We start from the raw sequence: 20,058 nt of genomic DNA, 5'->3' as shown, positions 1-20,058 counted from the left end.
TCTAGGTGGGCTTTGTTGAGGTGTGTGAGCTTTTTGGTGAAGTCTTTTTATGTACTCTATGTTGGGTTAGATTCTTTTGTGGATCACTGGATGACCAGTTGCCAATTAACCTGTTTCATCAGCATTCTCATTTAATGGAATTAAAATGTGGGATGGGATCCAGTTTATGGTTATGTTAAATGCTTTGTCTTTAGCTACTGTTCCTAGATATCAAATACAGAACAGTAATTATTTCCACGTTGTCTTTCCACTCCTTTTTTAATATTTGAAGTGCAGCTTTCGAGACTGTGTGTATGACTGCATTTTGAGTGTTTTATGCAATCATGTATGCGAATACCTGTTGTATGGCAAACAATTCAGTTTGGGTTGATGATATACTTGTCTTGCCAGTTTCCAATATGTCTGTTCGTTGTACGCGCAAAGAACAGCAGCAGTATTCCCATATTCTGTGTTCACCATCCGTCTGTGAAGATGTGGGTTGCCCCTGCTGCTGCAATTCTGCTCATTTGCTTTCTACAGTGCACCTGAGGTCTGTTGGATCATAGGTAATGTGGGATTTACTCCTCAAATTAATTCTATGAGTCAATTCTTAGAACAGTATGTAAACTAAATAAATTCCTGAGAAACTTCGGAATTTAAAATTATTAACTTAAACGGGCCGTCCGGGTCAGCTGGTGCGTTGTGGGCTGTTTATGGTTATAGCGCATTGTGGTGCTTATTAATGAATTTGTTTACTTTTTGGAACTTCACTGCTTAATTCTGACAGAACTAAAGCTAACAGTTCCTGAAAATTTAGAAAAAAAACCACGTGAGGAGGTGCAGCAACTGGGGAGTCGTGGTGTCATTCTTGTTGATTCTCTGCACCATTATGGCGTCTCCCTTCCCTCAGCCTTCACGAGCGTGAGGCGGGAAATTATTTTTTATTTAATTTAAGTAGTGATTATGCATCAATATATCTGTTAGTTTTAATAAACGCCACAGCTTTAACTAAGGTAACTTCGTAAATTATAACTAATACTATGAGATTTGAGTCACAGCATTCATATATAACAGGCAGGGATTCGTTTGGCAGACGTCCTGAGAAGCCCACGGAGTCCACTCTGGGAACTTCCATTAAGATATTTATTTAGATGGGGGCTGTGAATTATTTTCAAGAGGCAGCTTTTTCGTTGGAAGACCTATTACAATTTTTAATGTGGGCTGCTCCTGCGGTGGAGGACAAGTGTTCTTTGTATGCGGATGATTTCCTTTATCAAGCAAGAATCATGTTTTTTAGTTGTAATCTGTTCACGATTTTTACCGCTCTGGCAGCCTAGTAGTTTCTGTTGTTTTGACGCGGTCCAGCCACCAAGGCTTGCCGCGCTGGGACTGGATCCCAGTACGCGATCCAGTTTTTGATTGATTGATTGAGCAAGAGTTGACTGATTAATGAAGATTAAGCCTCCCAAGAGGTGAAGAGGTGTCACGGACATAAGTAGCCCGTAAGAGCAAGTTAAAGAGGGTGTCAATATAAGGCAAGAAGGGTGGAGGAGTAAATCAATCAATCTCTCTCTCTCTCTCTCTCTCTCTCTCTCTCTCTCTCTCTCTCTCTCTCTCTCTCTCTCTCTCTCTCTCTCTCTCTCTCTCTCTCTCTCTCTCTCTCTCTCTCTCTCTCTCTCTCTCTCTCTCTCTCTCTCTCTCTCTCTCTCTCTCTCTCTCTCTCTCTCTCTCTCTCTCTCTCTCTCTCTCTCTCTCATAATGATGAAAAATAGTTTAAAGATATCAGAAGCTTACTAACTTTGGGTGAGGCAGGCCATGGATGCACAGGAGGTATTCCTGCATGCATGAAACACCCGATCGAAGGGGCCAACGTTGAAGTAGCCGTTAATGTCGTTGCCAGCCAGGTCCACTTGGTTCAGTATGGCAAAGTGGCAGTCTGAAAAACAAGCAAGGTGGTTAGGGAGGTGACAGGTGAAAGGTGAGAGAGTATGAAGATGGTGAGTGTGGTATGGGGCCGAAACAGGAATGGTGCCATGGGGTGATGATGAGTGGATATCAAGGGGTGAATGAGGCAGGATGTGGCCACATCTGGGTGCCATTATGAGCGTGTGCAGGTGTCGTTCACTCACTGGTCTTTCCCAAGCTGTGCTGCTTGAAGATCCAGGGGTGGCTGGAGCAGGTGTAGCGCTCAACGTTGGTGTTGTAACCAGTAGCGGGCACGTCGTAGGGCAGATACACACCTCCCTCGGCACACATGTTTTCATCCAACACCTGTCACGGACAGATGAGATAACACACAAATTTGTTTAGCAATACATGGTTTACATTTTCCCATTAATCTTTTCGACAACCACCTGTGTGTGTGTGTGTGTGTGTGTGTGTGTGTGTGTGTGTGTGTGTGTGTGTGTGTGTGTGTGTATGTGTATGTGTATGTGTGTGTGTGTGTGTGTGTGTGTGTGTGTGTGTGTGTGTGTGTGTGTGTGTGTGTGTGTCTGTGTGTGTGTGTGTGTGTGTGTGTGTGTGTACTCACCTATTTGTGCTTGCAGGATCGAGCATCCCGCCTTTCCAGCTATCGGTTGTTTACAGCAATGACACCTGTCCCATTTCCCTATCATACCTAGTTTTAAAAGTATGAATAGTATTTGCTTCCACAACCTGTTCCCCAAGTGCATTCCATTTTTCCACTACTCTCACGCTAAAAGAAAACTTCCTAACATCTCTGTGACTCATCTGAGTTTCCAGTTTCCACCCATGTCCCCTCGTTCTGTTATTATTACGTGTGAACATTTCATCTATTTCCACTTTGTCAATTCCCCTGAGTATTTTATATGTCCCTATCATATCTCCTCTCTCCCTTCTTTTCTCTAGTGTCGTAAGGTTCAGTTCCTTCAGACGCTCTTCGTATCCCATCCCTCGTAACTCTGGGACAAGCCTCATCGCAAACCTCTGAACCTTCTCCAGTTCCTTTATGTGTTTCTTCAGGTGGGGGCTCCATGATGGCACGGCATACTCTAAGACGGGTCTCACGTAGGCAGTGTAAAGCGCCCTAAAAGCCTCCTCATTTAGGTTTCTGAATGAAGTTCTAATTTTCGCCAGTGTAGAGTACGCTGCTGTCGTTATCCTATTTATATGTGCCTCAGGAGTTAGATTAGGTGTCACATCCACTCCCAGGTCTCTTTCTCGAATCGTTACAGGTAGGCTGTTCCCCTTCATTGTGTACTGTCCTTTTGGTCTCCTATCACCTGATCCCATTTCCATAACTTTACATTTACTGGTATTAAACTCCAGTAGCCATTTCCCTGACCATCTCTGCAACCTGTTTAAGTCCTCTTGGAGGATCCTACAATCCTCGTCTGTCACAACTCTTCTCATTAATTTTGCGTCATCCGCAAACATTGACATGTATGATTCCACTCCTGTAAACATATCATTTACGTAAACTAGAAAGAGGATTGGTCCCAGCACCGATCCTTGAGGTACTCCACTTGTTACTGTTCGCCAGTCCGATTTCTCGCCCCTTACCATTACCCTCTGGCTCCTTCCTGTTAGGTAGTTCTTCACCCATACTAGGGCCTTTCCGCTTACTCCTGCCTGCCTCTCAAGTTTGTATAGCAGTCTCATGTGCGGCACTGTATCAAAGGCCTTTTGGCAGTCAAGAAATATGCAGTCTGCCCAGCCTTCTCTGTCCTGCCTTATCCTTGTTACTTTATCATAGAATTCTAAAAGGTTTGTTAGGCATGATTTCCCTGTCCAGAACCCATGTTGGTGCTTGTTTACAAACCCAATGCTCTCCAGGTGCTCAACAAGTCTTAGCCTAATTATTCTCTCAAGTATTTTGCAGGTGATGCTTGTCAGTGATACGGGTCTGTAGTAAAGTGCCTCCTCCCTATCACCTTTCTTGAAAATCGGTACGACATTTGCCTCCTTCCAGCAACTGGGCAATTCTCCCGACATAAGTGACTCATTAAAGATCATTGCCAGAGGCACGCTGAGAGCCTGCGCTGCCTCTTTAAGTATCCAAGGTGATACTTTGTCTGGTCCAACAGCTTTATTTGCATCCAGTGTTGTCAACTGTTTCATTACCTCCTCTGCTGTCACCTCTATATCTGATAGTCTTTCATCTTGGGTAATCGCTTCTAACAATGGGAGCTGCTCAGGCTCGGTTGTGAACACTCCATGGAAATTTGCATTCAGTACCTCGCAGATTTCCTTGTCGCTTTCTGTATATGCCCCTTCTGTTTTCCTCAGTCTTGTCACTTGGTCATTTACCGACATCTTCCTTCTTATATGGCTATGTAGTAATTTTGGTTGCTTTTTCGCTTTGACTGCAATATCATTCTCATAATTTCTTTCCGACACTCGTCTTATGTTAATGTAATCATTCCTAGCTCTGTTACATCTAATCCTGTTGTCCTCTGTCCTTTGTCTTCTGTACTTCCTCCACTCCCTCCTGCTTCTCACCTTTGCTTCCTGACACTGTCTATTAAACCATGGGTTATTATATTCCCTCCTGCTTTTTTTCCTTTATTGTTGGAATAAATCTCTCTTCAGCCTCCTTGCATTTCAATATGACTTGGTTCATCATACCCTGCACTGTTTTTCCTCTAAGTTCTTCCTCCCACTGCACTTCTCCCAGGTAGTCCCTTATGTGTACTCACCTGGTTGTACTCACCTAGTTGTGTTTGCGGGGGTTGAGCTCTGGCTCTTTGGTCCCGCCTCTCAACCGTCAATCAACAGGTGTACAGATTCCTGAGCCTATCGGGCTCTATCATATCTACACTTGAAACTGTGTATGGAGTCAGCCTCCACCACATCACTTCCTAGTGCATTCCATTTATTAACTACTCTGACACTGAAAAAATTCTTTCTAACGTCTCTGTGGCTCATCTGGGTACTAAGTTTCCACCTGTGTCCCCTTGTTCGTGTCCCACCCGTGCTGAAGAGTTTGTCTTTGTCCACCCTGTCAATTCCCCTGAGAATTTTGTAGGTGGTTATCATGTCTCCCCTTACTCTTCTGTTTTCCAGGGATGTGAGGTTCAGCTCCTTTAGCCTTTCCTCGTAGCTCAATCCTCTCGGTTCCGGGACAAGCCTGGTGGCATACCGCTGAATCTTCTCTAACTTTGTCTTGTGTTTAACTAGGTATGGACTCCAGGCTGGAGCTGCATACTCCAGGATTGGTCTTACATAAGTGGTATACAGGGTTCTGAAAGATTCCTTACACAAGTTTCTGAAGGCAGTTCTTATGTTGGCCAGTCTAGCATATGCCGCTGATGATATTCTTTTGATGTGGGCCTCTGGGGACAGGTTCGGTGTGATATCAACCCCCAGATCTTTCTCTCTATATGACTCTTGCAGGATTTCCCCTCCCAGATGATACCTTGTGTTCAGCCTCTTGTTCCCTTCGCCTAATTTCATCACCTTACACTTTCCCGAGTTGAACTTTAGCAGCCATTTTCTAGACCATTCCTCCAGTTTATCCAGGTCATCCTGTAGTCTCTGTCTATCTTCATCCGTCTTGATTCTTCTCATAATTTTTGCATCATCAGCAAACATCGAGAGGAATGAGTCTAAACCCTCTGGAAGATCGTTCACATATATTAGAAACAGGATGGGTCCAAGTACTGAGCTCTGTGGGACTCCGCTGGTGACATCTCGCCACTCTGATGTCTCCCCCCTCACCGTTCTATCCATCAGCCCCTTTTCTTAACAATTAAAACTGTGTATTGAGTAAGTATCTGCAACTTCCTTATCTAAACTCTTACATTTATTTACTACTCTTAAACACTTGTGAAGGTCTTTCACAAACATCTCCCTCACTCATGTGCATTTACATCTTTGTTCTTGGTTTCTCTGTCGTCGTGGTAAATTACCCTTATAATCATAAGTGTCGTTATCCTGTTTGTCCTGTTACTTCAACCTGCCAGTGGGGTTGACCAGCTCCTTCAACCTGCCAGTGTGGTTGACCAGCTCCTTCAACCTGCCAGTGTGGTTGACCAGTTCCTTCAACCTGCCAGTGTGGTTGACCAGTTCCTTCAACCTGCCAGTGTGGTTGACCAGTTCCTTCAACCTGCCAGTGTGGTTGACCAGTTCCTTCAACCTGCCAGTGTGGTTGACCAGTTCCTTCAACCTGCCAGTGTGGTTGACCAGTTCCTTCAACCTGCCAGTGTGGTTGACCAGCTCCTTCAACCTGCCAGTGTGGTTGACCAGCTCCTTCAACCTGCCAGTGTGGTTGACCAGTTCCTTTAACCTGCCAGTGTGGTTGACCAGCTCCTTCAACCTGCCAGTGTGGTTGACCAGCTCCTTCAACCTGCCAGTGTGGTTGACCAGTTCCTTCAACCTGCCAGTGGGGTTGACCAGTTCCTTCAACCTGCCAGTGTGGTTGACCAGTTCCTTCAACCTGGCAGTGTGGTTGACCAGTTCCTTCAACCTGCCAGTGGGGTTGACCAGTTCCTTCAACCTGCCAGTGTGGTTGACCAGTTCCTTTAACCTGCCAGTGTGGTTGACCAGTTCCTTCAACCTGCCAGTGTGGTTGACCAGTTCCTTCAACCTGCCAGTGTGGTAGACCAGTTCCTTCAACCTGCCAGTGTGGTAGACCAGTTCCTTCAACCTGCCAGTGTGGTTGACTAGTTCCTTCAACCTGCCAGTGTGGTAGACCAGTTCCTTCAACCTGCCAGTGTGGTTGACTAGTTCCTTCAACCTGCCAGTGTGGTTGACCAGTTCCTTTAACCTGCCAGTGGGGTTGACCAGTTCCTTCAACCTGCCAGTGGGGTTGACCAGTTCCTTCAACCTGCCAGTGTGGTTGACCAGTTCCTTCAACCTGGCAGTGTGGTTGACCAGTTCCTTCAACCTGGCAGTGTGGTTGACCAGTTCCTTCAACCTGCCAGTGTGGTTGACCAGTTCCTTCAACCTGGCAGTGTGGTTGACCAGTTCCTTCAACCTGGCAGTGTGGTTGACCAGTTCCTTCAACCTGCCAGTGTGGTTGACCAGTTCCTTCAACCTGCCAGTGTGGTTGACCAGTTCCTTCAACCTGGCAGTGTGGTTGACCAGTTCCTTCAACCTGCCAGTGTGGTTGACCAGTTCCTTCAACCTGCCAGTGTGGTTGACCAGTTCCTTCAACCTGGCAGTGTGGTTGACCAGTTCCTTCAACCTGCCAGTGTGGTTGACCAGTTCCTTCAACCTGGCAGTGTGGTTGACCAGTTCCTTCAACCTGGCAGTGTGGTTGACCAGTTCCTTCAACCTGCCAGTGTGGTTGACCAGTTCCTTCAACCTGCCAGTGTGGTTGACCAGTTCCTTCAACCTGGCAGTGTGGTTGACCAGTTCCTTCAACCTGCCAGTGTGGTTGACCAGTTCCTTCAACCTGCCAGTGTGGTTAACCAGTTCCTTCAACCTGCCAGTGTGGTTGACTAGTTCCTTCAACCTGCCAGTGTGGTTGACCAGTTCCTTCAACCTGCCAGTGTGGTTGACTAGTTCCTTCAACCTGCCAGTGTGGTAGGCCAGTTCCTTCAACCTGCCAGTGTGGTTGACCAGTTCCTTCAACCTGCCAGTGTGGTTGACCAGTTCCTTCAACCTGCCAGTGTGGTTGACTAGTTCCTTCAACCTGCCAGTGTGGTTGACTAGTTCCTTCAACCTGCCAGTGTGGTTGACCAGTTCCTTCAACCTGCCAGTGTGGTTGACCAGTTCCTTCAACCTGCCAGTGTGGTAGACCAGTTCATTCAACCTGCCAGTGTGGTAGACCAGTTCCTTCAACCTGCCAGTGTGGTTGACTAGTTCCTTCAACCTGCCAGTGTGGTTGACCAGTTCCTTCAACCTGCCAGTGTGGTAGACCAGTTCCTTCAACCTGCCAGTGTGGTAGACCAGCTCCTTCAACCTGCCAGTGTGGTTGACCAGCTCCTTCAACCTGCCAGTGTGGTTGACCAGCTCCTTCAACCTGCCAGTGTGGTTGACCAGTTCCTTTAACCTGCCAGTGTGGTTGACTAGTTCCTTCAACCTGCCAGTGTGGTTGACCAGTTCCTTCAACCTGGCAGTGTGGTTGACCAGTTCCTTCAACCTGCCAGTGTGGTTGACTAGTTCCTTCAACCTGCCAGTGTGGTTGACCAGCTCCTTCAACCTGCCAGTGTGGTTGACCAGTTCCTTCAACCTGCCAGTGTGGTTGACCAGTTCCTTCAACCTGCCAATGTGTTTGACTAGTTCCTTCAACCTGCCAGTGTGGTTGACTAGTTCCTTCAACCTGCCAGTGTGGTTGACCAGTTCCTTTAACCTGCCAGTGTGGTTGACCAGTTCCTTCAACCTGCCAGTGTGGTTGACCAGTTCCTTCAACCTGCCAGTGTGGTTGACTAGTTCCTTCAACCTGCCAGTGTGGTTGACCAGTTCCTTCAACCTGCCAGTGTGGTTGACCAGTTCCTTCAACCGGCCAGTGTGGTTGACCAGTTCCTTCAACCTGCCAGTGTGGTTGACCAGTTCCTTTAACCTGCCAGTGTGGTTGACCAGTTCCTTTAACCTGCCAGTGTGGTTGACCAGTTCCTTCAACCTGCCAGTGTGGTTGACCAGTTCCTTCAACCTGCCAGTGTGGTTGACTAGTTCCTTCAACCTGCCAGTGTGGTTGACCAGTTCCTTCAACCTGCCAGTGTGGTTGACTAGTTCCTTCAACCTGCCAGTGTGGTTGACCAGTTCCTTCAACCTGCCAGTGTGGTTGACTAGTTCCTTCAACCTGCCAGTGTGGTTGACCAGTTCCTTTAACCTGCCAGTGTGGTTGACCAGTTCCTTCAACCTGCCAGTGTGGTTGACCAGTTCCTTCAACCTGCCAGTGTGGTTGACTAGTTCCTTCAACCTGCCAGTGTGGTTGACCAGTTCCTTCAACCTGCCAGTGTGGTTGACCAGTTCCTTCAACCTGCCAGTGTGGTTGACTAGTTCCTTCAACCTGCCAGTGTGGTTGACCAGTTCCTTTAACCTGCCAGTGTGGTTGACTAGTTCCTTCAACCTGCCAGTGTGGTTGACTAGTTCCTTTAACCTGCCAGTGTGGTTGACCAGTTCCTTCAACCTGCCAGTGTGGTTGACCAGTTCCTTCAACCTGCCAGTGTGGTTGACTAGTTCCTTCAACCTGCCAGTGTGGTTGACCAGTTCCTTCAACCTGCCAGTGTGGTTGACTAGTTCCTTCAACCTGCCAGTGTGGTTGACCAGTTCCTTCAACCTGCCAGTGTGGTTGACCAGTTCCTTCAACCTGCCAGTGTGGTTGACCAGTTCCTTCAACCTGCCAGTGTGGTTGACCAGTTCCTTCAACCTGCCAGTGTGGTTGACCAGTTCCTTCAACCTGCCAGTGTGGTTGACTAGTTCCTTCAACCTGCCAGTGTGGTTGACCAGTTCCTTCAACCTGCCAGTGTGGTTGACCAGTTCCTTCAACCTGCCAGTGTGGTTGACCAGTTCCTTCAACCTGCCAGTGTGGTTGACCAGTTCCTTCAGGCTTCCTTAGCTTTGTGTTGTTTCTGTTGAGTTTTGTGTTTGTTTACATGAGAGACTCCGTGCGAGGCAGCACCATAAGAACGAGTCTCACAAAGGATGTATGTGGCGTTCAGGAGGCTCCTGTAGCCTCTGTCACGAGGCTCTTGTAGCCTCTGTCACGAGGCTCCTGTAGCCTCTGTCACGAGGCTCCTGTAGCCTCTGTCACGAGGCTTCTGTAGCCTCTGTTAGGAGGCTCCTGTAGCCTCTGTCAGGAGGCTCCTGTAGCCTCTGTCAGGAGGCTCCTGTAGCTCCTGTAGCCTCCATCTTCGCTCTTTTGATAGGTATCTGGACGTCGGCCAGCGCAGTTGGTGCTTCCGACGTTATCCTGCCGAGGTGTGTCGTGTGTTAGGGTTGCAGTTATGTCTTCTCTCATTCCATTTCCCCACAACTACTCTCACGCTAAAATAAAACTTTCTAACACTTCTGTGACTCATCTGAGTTTCCAGCTTCCACCCATGTCCCCTTGTTCTGTTGGTATTCCGTGTGAATATTTCGTCTATTTCCACTTTATTTCCATTTGTCAATCCTCCTAAGTATTTTGGGGGATTGTATGTATGTATGTATGTATGTATGTATGTATGTATGTATGTATGTATGTATGTATGTATGTATGTATGTATGTATGTATGTATGTATGTATGAATGTTTGTATGTATGTATGTATGTATGTATGTATGTATGTATGTATGTATGTATGTATGTATGTATGTATGTATGTATGTATGTATGTATGTATGTATGTATGTATGTATGTATGTATGTATGTATGTATGTATGTATGAATGTTTGTATGTATGTATGTATGTATGTATGTATGTATGTATGTATGTATGTATGTATGTATGTATGTATGTATGTATGTATGTATGTATGTATGTATGTATGTATGTATGTATGTATGTATGTATGTATGTATAGGTATATGTGTATTTAATATTAACAATTGTTTAACTAGCTTCACAAGATTGTCACTAGTTTAGCTACGTGACCTATGGGGTTCAGTTCCTGATCCTATTATGTGCTTCTATAACCCTTTCCACCACCGCCCACAGGATGGGTATGGGGTGCATAATAAAAAAAATATGAAAATGTTATTTGTTTCTTCCTCTTCATTATCACATTATAATGATCATTGTTGTATTAATTGTATATAATAAATTAATTAATATGTTGACATGTTGTAAATAGATTAAATTATAAATGTACAAATATCTATGAATAGTTATTAACTGATTTAATATTTACAAGACATTTGGAAAACATAAGGGATATCTTCAAGCTTGTAAAAGGAAAACGGAATTTCTGGTTAGACACAAATAAATTAAAACAAACGCCAACTCTGACCTTCCTGGGACCAGAAATGGTGTAGTGTGACCAGCCAGGGCTGGTGACCAGGGCTGGGTCGGTGGTGGCCGGGTAGGGAGCCCTCTTCATCAACTGGCAGCTGCCTCCCACACCTGTGGCCCAGACAGTGCTTAGAGTCAGTGACTTATACAGCGGTATGTTTTTCTTTTTTCTCTCTACACAGCCTTCTGACTCTTGTTATTAGGGTGAGAACTCTCCCTTCCCATACTTCATGGTAAGCCTTACCAACTATAGTTTTCCGTGGAACAGGAAATCAGTTTTATGGAATGGTTTCGTGTCAATTCTCCCTGGATTTTTGTCATAGAGCGAGTGTGTGTGTATCACATGTGAGATGTAATGTATGCGTGTATATGACCATTTGACTACTAGGTCAACTACTGACCATCCCCAGAATGCAGCCCTCACAAACTGTCGAACTCCCAGGTACCTATTTACTGCTAGGTGATCAGACTTATAGGAGATGAAAGAAACATGTGCGCAATGTTCCGTTTCATTCTGAATCGTTTATTTCCTCGCCCTTTTGCTCTTTCTTTTCCCCTCCTCTCTTCCTGTCTGTCTGTCTGTCTGTCTGTCTGTCTGTCTGTCTGTCTGTCTGTCTGTCTGTCTGTCTGTCTGTCTGTCTTTCAGTCTGTCTGTCTGTCTGTCTGTCTGTCTGTCTGTCTGTCTGTCTTTCAGTCTGTCTGTCTTTCAGTCTGTCTGTCTTTCAGTCTGTCTGTCTTTCAGTCTGTCTGTCTTTCAGTCTGTCTGTCTTTCAGTCTGTCTGTCTGTCTGCCTGTCTGTCTGTCTGACTCTCTCTCTCTCTCTCTCTCTCTCTCTCTCTCTCTCTCTCTCTCTCTCTCTCTCTCTCTCTCTCTCTCTCTCTCTCTCTCTCTCTCTCTCTCTCTCTCTCTCTCTCTCTCTCTCTCTCTCTCATTAAATTCTGCCACCACTACTGTTGTTGTGGAGGTTATCTTAGTGCTGGATTAGTGCATGGTTATTTCAGAGAAAACAGAAGATTAGTATTGACTGAGTTACGTCTGAGTGGGAGACTGATGTAAGTGGAGTGCTCCGGGGCTCTGTCCTCTCGCCTTTGTTCTTTACCACAAATATTGACCACTGAGACACAGGACTGAACAGAATCTTAAGTACCTTTGTAGATGATACCAATATAAGGCGGGAAAATAATTCATAAGGAAACTAAAAATCGCCTCAAGATGACTTGGTCATGCTTCTAAAATGGACATCAGCTTTCCTGGATGCAATTTAATGCTGACAAATACTGGTTTCTTAACCTAGAAACCGAAAATATATTCCCAGATATCAACTGCATAATACTGAAAATGTCAAATTTTAATAAAAAAATAGTTATTAAGATTAATGGGAATTTTTAGCCATATCTTTAGATGTTTACATTAATTTATTAGTGTTTGAAATAAGGCAGAGATATTGGAAATCATAACAAGATGTATTAGTGATAATGCATTAGACATCAGACAACTAGCAGCTGTCTGGCACACACACACACAAGGCAAATCATGGAGCCATCATGGAGCCCCCACCTGAAGAAACACATAAGGAAACTGGAGAAGGTTCAGAGGTTTGCGACGAGGCTTGTCCCAGAGTTACGAGGGATGGGATATGAAAAGCGTCTGAAGGAACTAAACCTTACGACACTAGAGAAAAGAAGGGAGAGAGGAGATATGATAGGGACATATAAAATACTCAGGGGACTTGACAAAGTGGAAACAGATGAAATGTTCACACGTAATAATAACAGAACGAGGGGACATGGGTGGAAACTGGAAACTCAGATGAGTCACAGAGATGTTAGGAAGTTTTCTTTTAGCGTGTGAGTAGTGGAAAATGGAATGCACTTGGGGAACAGGTTGTGGAGGCAAACTATTCATAATCTTAAAATTAGATATGATAGGGAAATGGGACATGAGTCATTGCTGTAAACAACCAATGGCTGGAAAGGCGGGATCCAAGAATCAATGCTCGATCCTGCAAGCACAAGTACAAATAGGTGAGTACACACACACATATTCACAGCCAAGGGCACCAGTGGCTGTGTGGACAGCACGCTCGACATGTAATCCTGTGGCCCCGGTTTGATTCCCTGCACTGGCGAGAATCAATGGGCAGAGTTTTTTCCACCCATGATGCCCCTGTTACCTAGCAGTAAATAGGTACCTGGGAGTTAGACAGCTGTTACGGGCTGCTTCCTGGGTGTGTGTGTGTGTGGAAAAAAAATTAGTAGTTAGTAACAGTTGATTGATTGACAGTTGAGAGGCGGGCCAAAAGAGCAGAGCTCAACCCTCGCAAGCACAACTAGATGAATACAACTAGGTGAATGCCACTAGGTGAATACACACACACACCCACAGGTATGCCATAGTAGCGTAAATTGAGACTACGACCATGTGCAACACCTGAGCAGGTGAGCCAGGTTTGTGCCCCCACCTGCCCATGCAGGTATCGCACCTGGGTCATAGTTGTGGGAAAAACCTGCCGGGATTGATATGAGAGGAGACTACCAGGGACTTGTACTGTACTACAATAAAAATTACTGTCTGCAATTTATTCAACTAAAGTCTCTAGCTAGGGTCATAAATCCTAGCTCCTCTTTTCCTAATGACAGATTGTGGGCTGTAAGGGGACAGATTGTGGGCTGTAATACTATATATGTTGGTGTGAGTTTTCAGTTGTATATAGTCCTGGGGACCATTCAGGCTTGTTTGCATTTGTGTTCCTCACGTGTGCCCCAAAGAATGAGGTGATTTGATAAAATGCTATGCCCAAGATTACCATCCGAGTGCCAGCGGGGAAGTGGTTCAAATAGCTTCGGCTATCACTTCCTTATGTCCGGTCATGATGGTCAAGCGGATTAAGGCGTCCCTGTACATACCAGTTGCGTTGCTCCTGGCAGTATGGGTTCGAGTCACTTCTGGGGTGTGAGTTTTCAGTTATATATATATATATATATATATATATATATATATACCTCTGGTGCAAGTGTAGGGACCCATAGCCTCGGAGAAGAAAATAAAGAGTACTGTGAGAAGACCTTGTGGATCCTCACTGAACACCTTGATATTTTCTAATACCACCCCTATTCTTTTGGTATGTGTGTATATTTATCTAACTTTATTTGAAAATGTCATTACACAAAAAAAGTTACAATATTGTATATATATATATATATATATATATATATATATATATATATATATATATATATATATATATATATATATATATATATATATATATATATATATATATATATTTTTTTTCCCACACAAGGGACACTCATAAGGTTTTTCTATGCTTGGAAAAAGATTCAGCAGCTGCACTACAATATTAATAAACTTACTGAAATATGAGGCGTTGCCTCACCCTATAACTGACAGACAGACTTATTGGATATATTAAGGTTATACAAACATACAATTGGCCAATTAATACACTAATAATATTCAATATACTTCTCTGTATGCCGGGTGCTTGTCTGACAAGTGTGCCAGACTGGATAACTCTCTCTTGTCGAGTTTAGGCACGATATTTTATATAACAGCTTTGCTGTAGATTGTTCTGGTAGCATTGCTACGTGATTGTCCTTAATTGCGTAGGATGATGATGGTGGAGGTGGAGACAGTGTCACTTTGTGTGCTCCACTCTACACATATTCTACACTTATAAGATATGTTTTAGGAATTTTTCCTTGTAGATATATTGTCCAGATACTCCCCCAGTTCTAGAGCGTAACCACTGGTGATAAAGATAATTCAATAAGGAGTCCTGAGCTAATTAATGTTTGCTAAGGCACCCTGGTACGGTCCGTCTAATTACCACAAGCTACCACAAGCTACACAAGCTTCACAAAGCTTCCTGGCAATACGGTAGTAATGAATAAATATGATATATTTACTCATTATAATGTTGGTACTGAATGTACAACACGAAAAAACATAATTTTAATCTGAAAAAGTATCTTTTTATTAAGAAATTAGACGAAAATAAAGAGCTGGTGACGCCAAATCAAGTCGACGATCCAAGTGTTGGTTAGGTTAGGTTAGGTTTAGTTAAGTTAGGTTGGTTTAGTTAAATTAGGGAGCCGGTCGGCCGAGCGGACAGCACGCTGGACTTGTGATCCTGTGGTCCTGAGTTCGATTCCGGGCGCCGGCGAGAAACATTGGGCAGAGTTTCTTTCACCCTATGCCCCTGTTACCTAGCAGTAAAATAGGTACCTGGGTGTTAGTCAGCTGTCATGGGTTGTTTCCTGGGGGTGGAGGCCTGGTCGAGGACCGGGCCGCTGGGACACTAAACAGCCCCGAAATCATCTCAAGATAATCTCAAGATTGTGTCCACAGAGGTGACGTCTGGGGGCAGCGGTACTGGAGACGGCAGTTCATCTTGGGCAGTCCACAGTCTCCTGACATGGTCCTGGAAAAACGACCACATAAGCCGCCGCCGTTCTGAAGCAGTTTGGTAGCTGCTAGTTACACAGTGTTGAAAGAGCTCGAAGTGCCTCCGGGATTAGCTTAGGGGAGAAACTGACAGCAGGGAGGTATCTATTGAGTAGTGCTGATAGCTGGACCCTAGACACTGCTGCCAGGGGATCGCTACCCCTGTATTGGTTTGTGACCCCGCTCAGCGTGTGGCTGAGGTACTCTGCCAGCCAGTAGCTGGAGAGTGGTCGTGGGGGTACAGGCACCTCGTGACACTGTCAGTGGGCTGGCCCACATACGTGTGAACTCACCAGTGTTCATCCCAGTATGGTTGGATAAGCTACTGGGCAGTGGAGAAACACTGGGTTTTGGAGAACTCTGCATGGGAGCGCATTTAATATCTTGAGTGAAAGGATATCCTTGTATATAGGTGTAGAAATAGCCTATCTGTTATTTTATATATATTTAACGGTGATGGTGTACATATATATATATAACGGTGATGGTAAAATATATAATACATTGGTGAAAGGAACAGTGTTTTGTTCATCCCGTCCCCTTTATTTTGCACTATATAGCCACTTTCTCGAAAGCGTGCTACCGACTCGGAGTCGGATACAACACACAGGTTCCTCCAACAAGAACCCGATTACTGGTCCTAAGTGGCCATGACAGTCGGATACTATAAAAGAGGTTATAACATCAACAACCCGGTTACTGGCCCATAGTGGCCGTAACAATGCTAGGACGCTACATAGTTTTTTCACTCGCTCACTAACTCCTCCCACTGGCGTGGTCGGCAGGCATGTGAGACAGCCTGTGCACTCCATGTGTTCACCTGCCCAGCTACCCCCTATGCTTGATCTACACATGCTTACTGTCTACACATTCATTACACACACTTACAATGTAGAATATACACCATGACACATATTGTCATGTATTGTCCTCCACATGGTCGCGTGGAGGACAATACACTGGGAGTTTTCCCTCGCTCACTCATCGTCCTAGGTGAGGCGAGGCAAACAATGTGTGCAAGAAGGGCACCCCAGTGAGGCAAAACCCAGTCTGCAAGGGCACCCTAGCGTGCTCTGCTGACGACTGCGTGTTACACCTGTTACTTCCTCCTAAACTTCTATACACCTGTCCAACTGCTCAAACACGGTTTCCGGTAACACCCGAACCTAACACACTTACCCTGACTTCCCCCCCCCCCACATGTGCTGGCATCCCACCAGCACTCTCGGACTCTGACCACACGGCATCTGTGGAACTTCTGGTACACCAGTAGATTGACGGTTGAGAGGCGGGAACAATGAGCCAAAGCTCAACCCTTGGAAGCACAACTAGGTGAGTACAACTAGATGAGTACACACACACACACACACACACACACACGAGGAACACTGACCGTGATGGTTGAAGGAGAGGCAGGAGTAGTCCTGGGTGCAGGCGGCGGCACACAGCACTCTTGAGAGATTATTTCTGGTGTTGACGATGTTGCTGGTGGCGGAGTAGAGACGGTCGGTTCCTGCCACAGGAGCAAAGCAATGGTAGAAATGTGCATAAGCGCGCGCGCGCTCTCTCTCTCTCTCTCTCTCTCTCTCTCTCTCTCTCTCTCTCCCTCCTTTCTTATTTAAATTAACGGTTGTGTTTATTTGAAATGTCAGAGATGTTCCTAATAAAACTGCAGGAATGAGCTGTTATCCATCATCAACTCATCTGAAGCCTGCCTTAAGACCTGTTTATTTGATGAGATTATTAGTTGTGTCCATTAGGAATAAAGTTACCTTAATGCTAAGTATCTGTCATATAAGGAATCGGATGAGCCAACAGTGTGCCAGGGACTTAATGTGGTCGTTTGACCTGATATCATGTCTCTTACTCTCTCTTATTAATTTTTTTTTATATTTATATTTTTACATGCAAGCATGCGTATAAGTACAATAAAAGCAAAGCAGAAAACAAACTAGAACACAAACACAGAGCACAAAAACAAACACAGAGCACAAAAACAAACACAGAGCACAAAAGTACAAAATGACATAACACAAACACACACAAGTACAAAATAAAATAACCAAGCCACAAAACACTGGCCGGATGGGCCGACCACAAAACACAACAATAATTACAAGCACATTGAAATACAGTAAGAATTATGTCATTAACACAAAACAAACCTTTACCTTGCAGATGATTGCAAGGAAATAAATTAGAAACTTATACTTGCTCAACTTTTGGTGTACCTCCCAGCTGTGCCCATCCCCCCCCCCCGGTCCCGAATATAAATAATATAAAATATTAACAAAAAAATATATAAAAACAAATGCAGATTGCGAAAAAAAATACCTAGTCACGCCTATGAACATATTTACCACCATTAAAAATTGGCTAATCAGAAATAGTTAAAATAACAGTCATTGAATAAACCATAAATATTTAGTTTGAGGATCATTTGGTTTGATACTGGGCCATATAACACCAAGAGTTATAGCAGCAAGCAACATGTGCACCCTACAGAGGCTCTGTGGACACTGACGATTGAGATATTCTTTCTATAATATTTTATAAATAATATTCTATAAATAATTTTTGCCCGAAACGCTGTGCGTATTATTGGTTTAAGGCATAGTATGTGCCAGCCTAATCTAGAAATCCAGCATTATGTTTGTATGTTAGAGTTTATGTTAACTCTAATTCTGTCATAATAGGTATCTATGTACCTACTTCCTCTCTAACTCATCTTGTATGTATGTACTTTTAACTGAATAAACATTAATTAATTAATTTATTTATTTATTCTTAACAAGGCCACTCTATCCTTAGAGCCCTCTGGCGATTTTAGGTTCAACCTCACATTTGTTGAGTTTTTCTAATGTTTCCCACATGTTCTAACATTCAAAAATTGTCTCTGCACAAAGCCTGGGCGTACATAAAATATCCAGGGATAGTATTTGCAGCAGGAACATTATACAGAACATTGCACAGAATTTAGGTCAGAGATTGATTGACCCATTAACAGATGGTAATTTAATCGGGATGGTTTAAGACTGACCATCACACTGTTGTTGGTGCAGTTGGCGACGACGACCCGTGAAGAGTTGCTGACGTTGTTCTTTTATTTAGGGGCCCCGACAGCCAGTCGCCCACCACCCCAATGGCACACCAGGAGGGCAAGACCCGCCAACTCCCGGCACCTCGCGGCCAAACCGGCACCGGACACTTTCTCTCCGCCCGAAGAACCAGCCAGAAAACGAAAAATCTAACTTACCTGTAATACCAGGCGATAAGTGCGCCAGGCGTCGTAACAATCCGGACTGTTGAACAAAATTGTCTGACGGCAGTAACGAGACCCACACTGGGGTAAATGAGTGTTCCGGCGGCTCCCAGGCAGAGCAGGTGTCTAGAAGTCCATTCATTGTCAAGGTTGAACCAGGCGTCTGCTTGGCCATGCAGTAACCTAAGGTAGGGAGCTCTGGGCAATTGTTGTAGCAACTATTATTCACTCCTCAACCATATTGTCGTTGGTATCTATGGTCGCTGAACCCATGCTTTGAGAAACATAAGTGGCATGCAGAAATATTTTTGTACCTACTTTCTCTCGAGGTGTTGCGACGCTGTGACATCTGTGTGGCCAGCTGCTGCATTTTATTGCCAACCGGCAATAACATTCTTCTTGGACTGTTCGGTAGAACGAATTCTTCGTTTGTTAGGTCAACGTTCGATCCTCGATGGTACAAGTGGTTGGGCATCATTTTTTTTCACTCCGTTCTCATATCCCAGCTTCTTGTACTTGTATTCCTTCCAAATATTGTATAGACATAAAAGCATAGCGATTTCTCCTGATTATTTCCTTTCCTTCCAGTGTCATAATTGTTAATATACTCAGAAAACAAATTTTGGTCAACATGTCTTTTGTTTTCTGGTGATGGTTCTGACAGTAGTGATGCTGATGGTTCTTGCTGGTAGTGTCTTGTACCAGGTTCTGCCAGCAGGTCTTTGGCGGGGATTGTTAATAACAGTTCTCAAAGAACAGTTCTCATAATAATCAATACCATAGACAGTCGTAACTTTCACCACAGTCGTCACCACAGTATGTTGCTGTGGTTGGACTAACCTCTACTGACTCACTATTGCCTGTGTTGTCAGTATCAGCACACTGACTCTCGGCAAGATTATCTTAAATTTCAGCAAGTATATATACACAGCAAAGCATCTACTCATGCTGCGGCCATGAACAAAAATGAATTTGGAATCGGGGAAAATACTTACTGACGTAAACACTGATTCATGCCATATCAGATCTCTATGAGGACACTATCGACACTATCACGAGTCTTGGAAACAGGGAAATATTGGACTGCATTGCAATTACTTTTAAATACTTCGGTTTAAAATACAGCTGGAAAGAAACATCAGGAATAATGGTGGATCCCTGACAACCTGCTGGCTTTCTGTCCTCGTCGAGACTACTGGAGATGGTGGTCCTCGGGTAAATTCATGTACTACCCATTAACACAAAGATATTCACATCTCTCCCACACTTGAACTGTCAAAGACCCCAAGAGACCTGATCTTTGAACAGTTGCCTGCAGACATAGACAATACCAGACCATGGTATTGAAGGACTCACCTGACGTCTTCCAGGTGGCCTGGAGACCAAAGATGCTCTGGGTGACGAGGAACATCACAGGCAGAGCCAGCAAGGTCATGGTAATGGAGCACTCTCGACTGTCTGCAAGACTTGGAAGCCCTTGAGGGCCCTAAATATCTGTGGACTGTGAGG

At 44.6% G+C, this 20,058-nt stretch overlaps 1 protein-coding gene across 1 annotated transcript; it reads right to left on the bottom strand.

The window, feature by feature from the left end:
- Positions 1–1,772: 1,772 nt before the first annotated feature.
- LOC138369981 (uncharacterized) lies at positions 1,773–16,835 on the bottom strand. The gene is made up of 4 exons (XM_069333743.1): positions 16,681–16,835; positions 10,819–10,931; positions 2,109–2,250; positions 1,773–1,915 (listed from the first exon to the last, which is right to left on the bottom strand). The coding sequence occupies exons 2-4, from the start codon at positions 10,906–10,908 to the stop codon at positions 1,773–1,775; spliced, it is 375 nt and encodes a 124-aa protein (XP_069189844.1). The 5' UTR covers positions 10,909–10,931; positions 16,681–16,835.
- Between the last annotated feature and the right edge of the window lie 3,223 nt (positions 16,836–20,058).

This window comes from Procambarus clarkii, chromosome 30 (assembly GCF_040958095.1).
Source record: "Procambarus clarkii isolate CNS0578487 chromosome 30, FALCON_Pclarkii_2.0, whole genome shotgun sequence".
Taxonomy (NCBI): domain Eukaryota; kingdom Metazoa; phylum Arthropoda; class Malacostraca; order Decapoda; family Cambaridae; genus Procambarus; species Procambarus clarkii.
This window is presented reverse-complemented; position numbering and strand designations above follow the sequence as displayed.

Bases quoted from the DNA above. Each gene is read 5' to 3' on its own strand.
- LOC138369981 (XM_069333743.1), bottom strand. From the start codon at position 10,908: ATGAAGAGGGCTCCCTACCCGGCCACCACCGACCCAGCCCTGGTCACC. The intron at 2,251-10,818 runs GTCAGAGTTGGC...TGTCCGTGACAG, and splicing joins CCATTTCTGGTCCCAGGAAG to GTGTTGGATGAAAACATGTG. The intron at 1,916-2,108 runs GTGAGTGAACGA...CTTGTTTTTCAG, and splicing joins GCACAGCTTGGGAAAGACCA to ACTGCCACTTTGCCATACTG.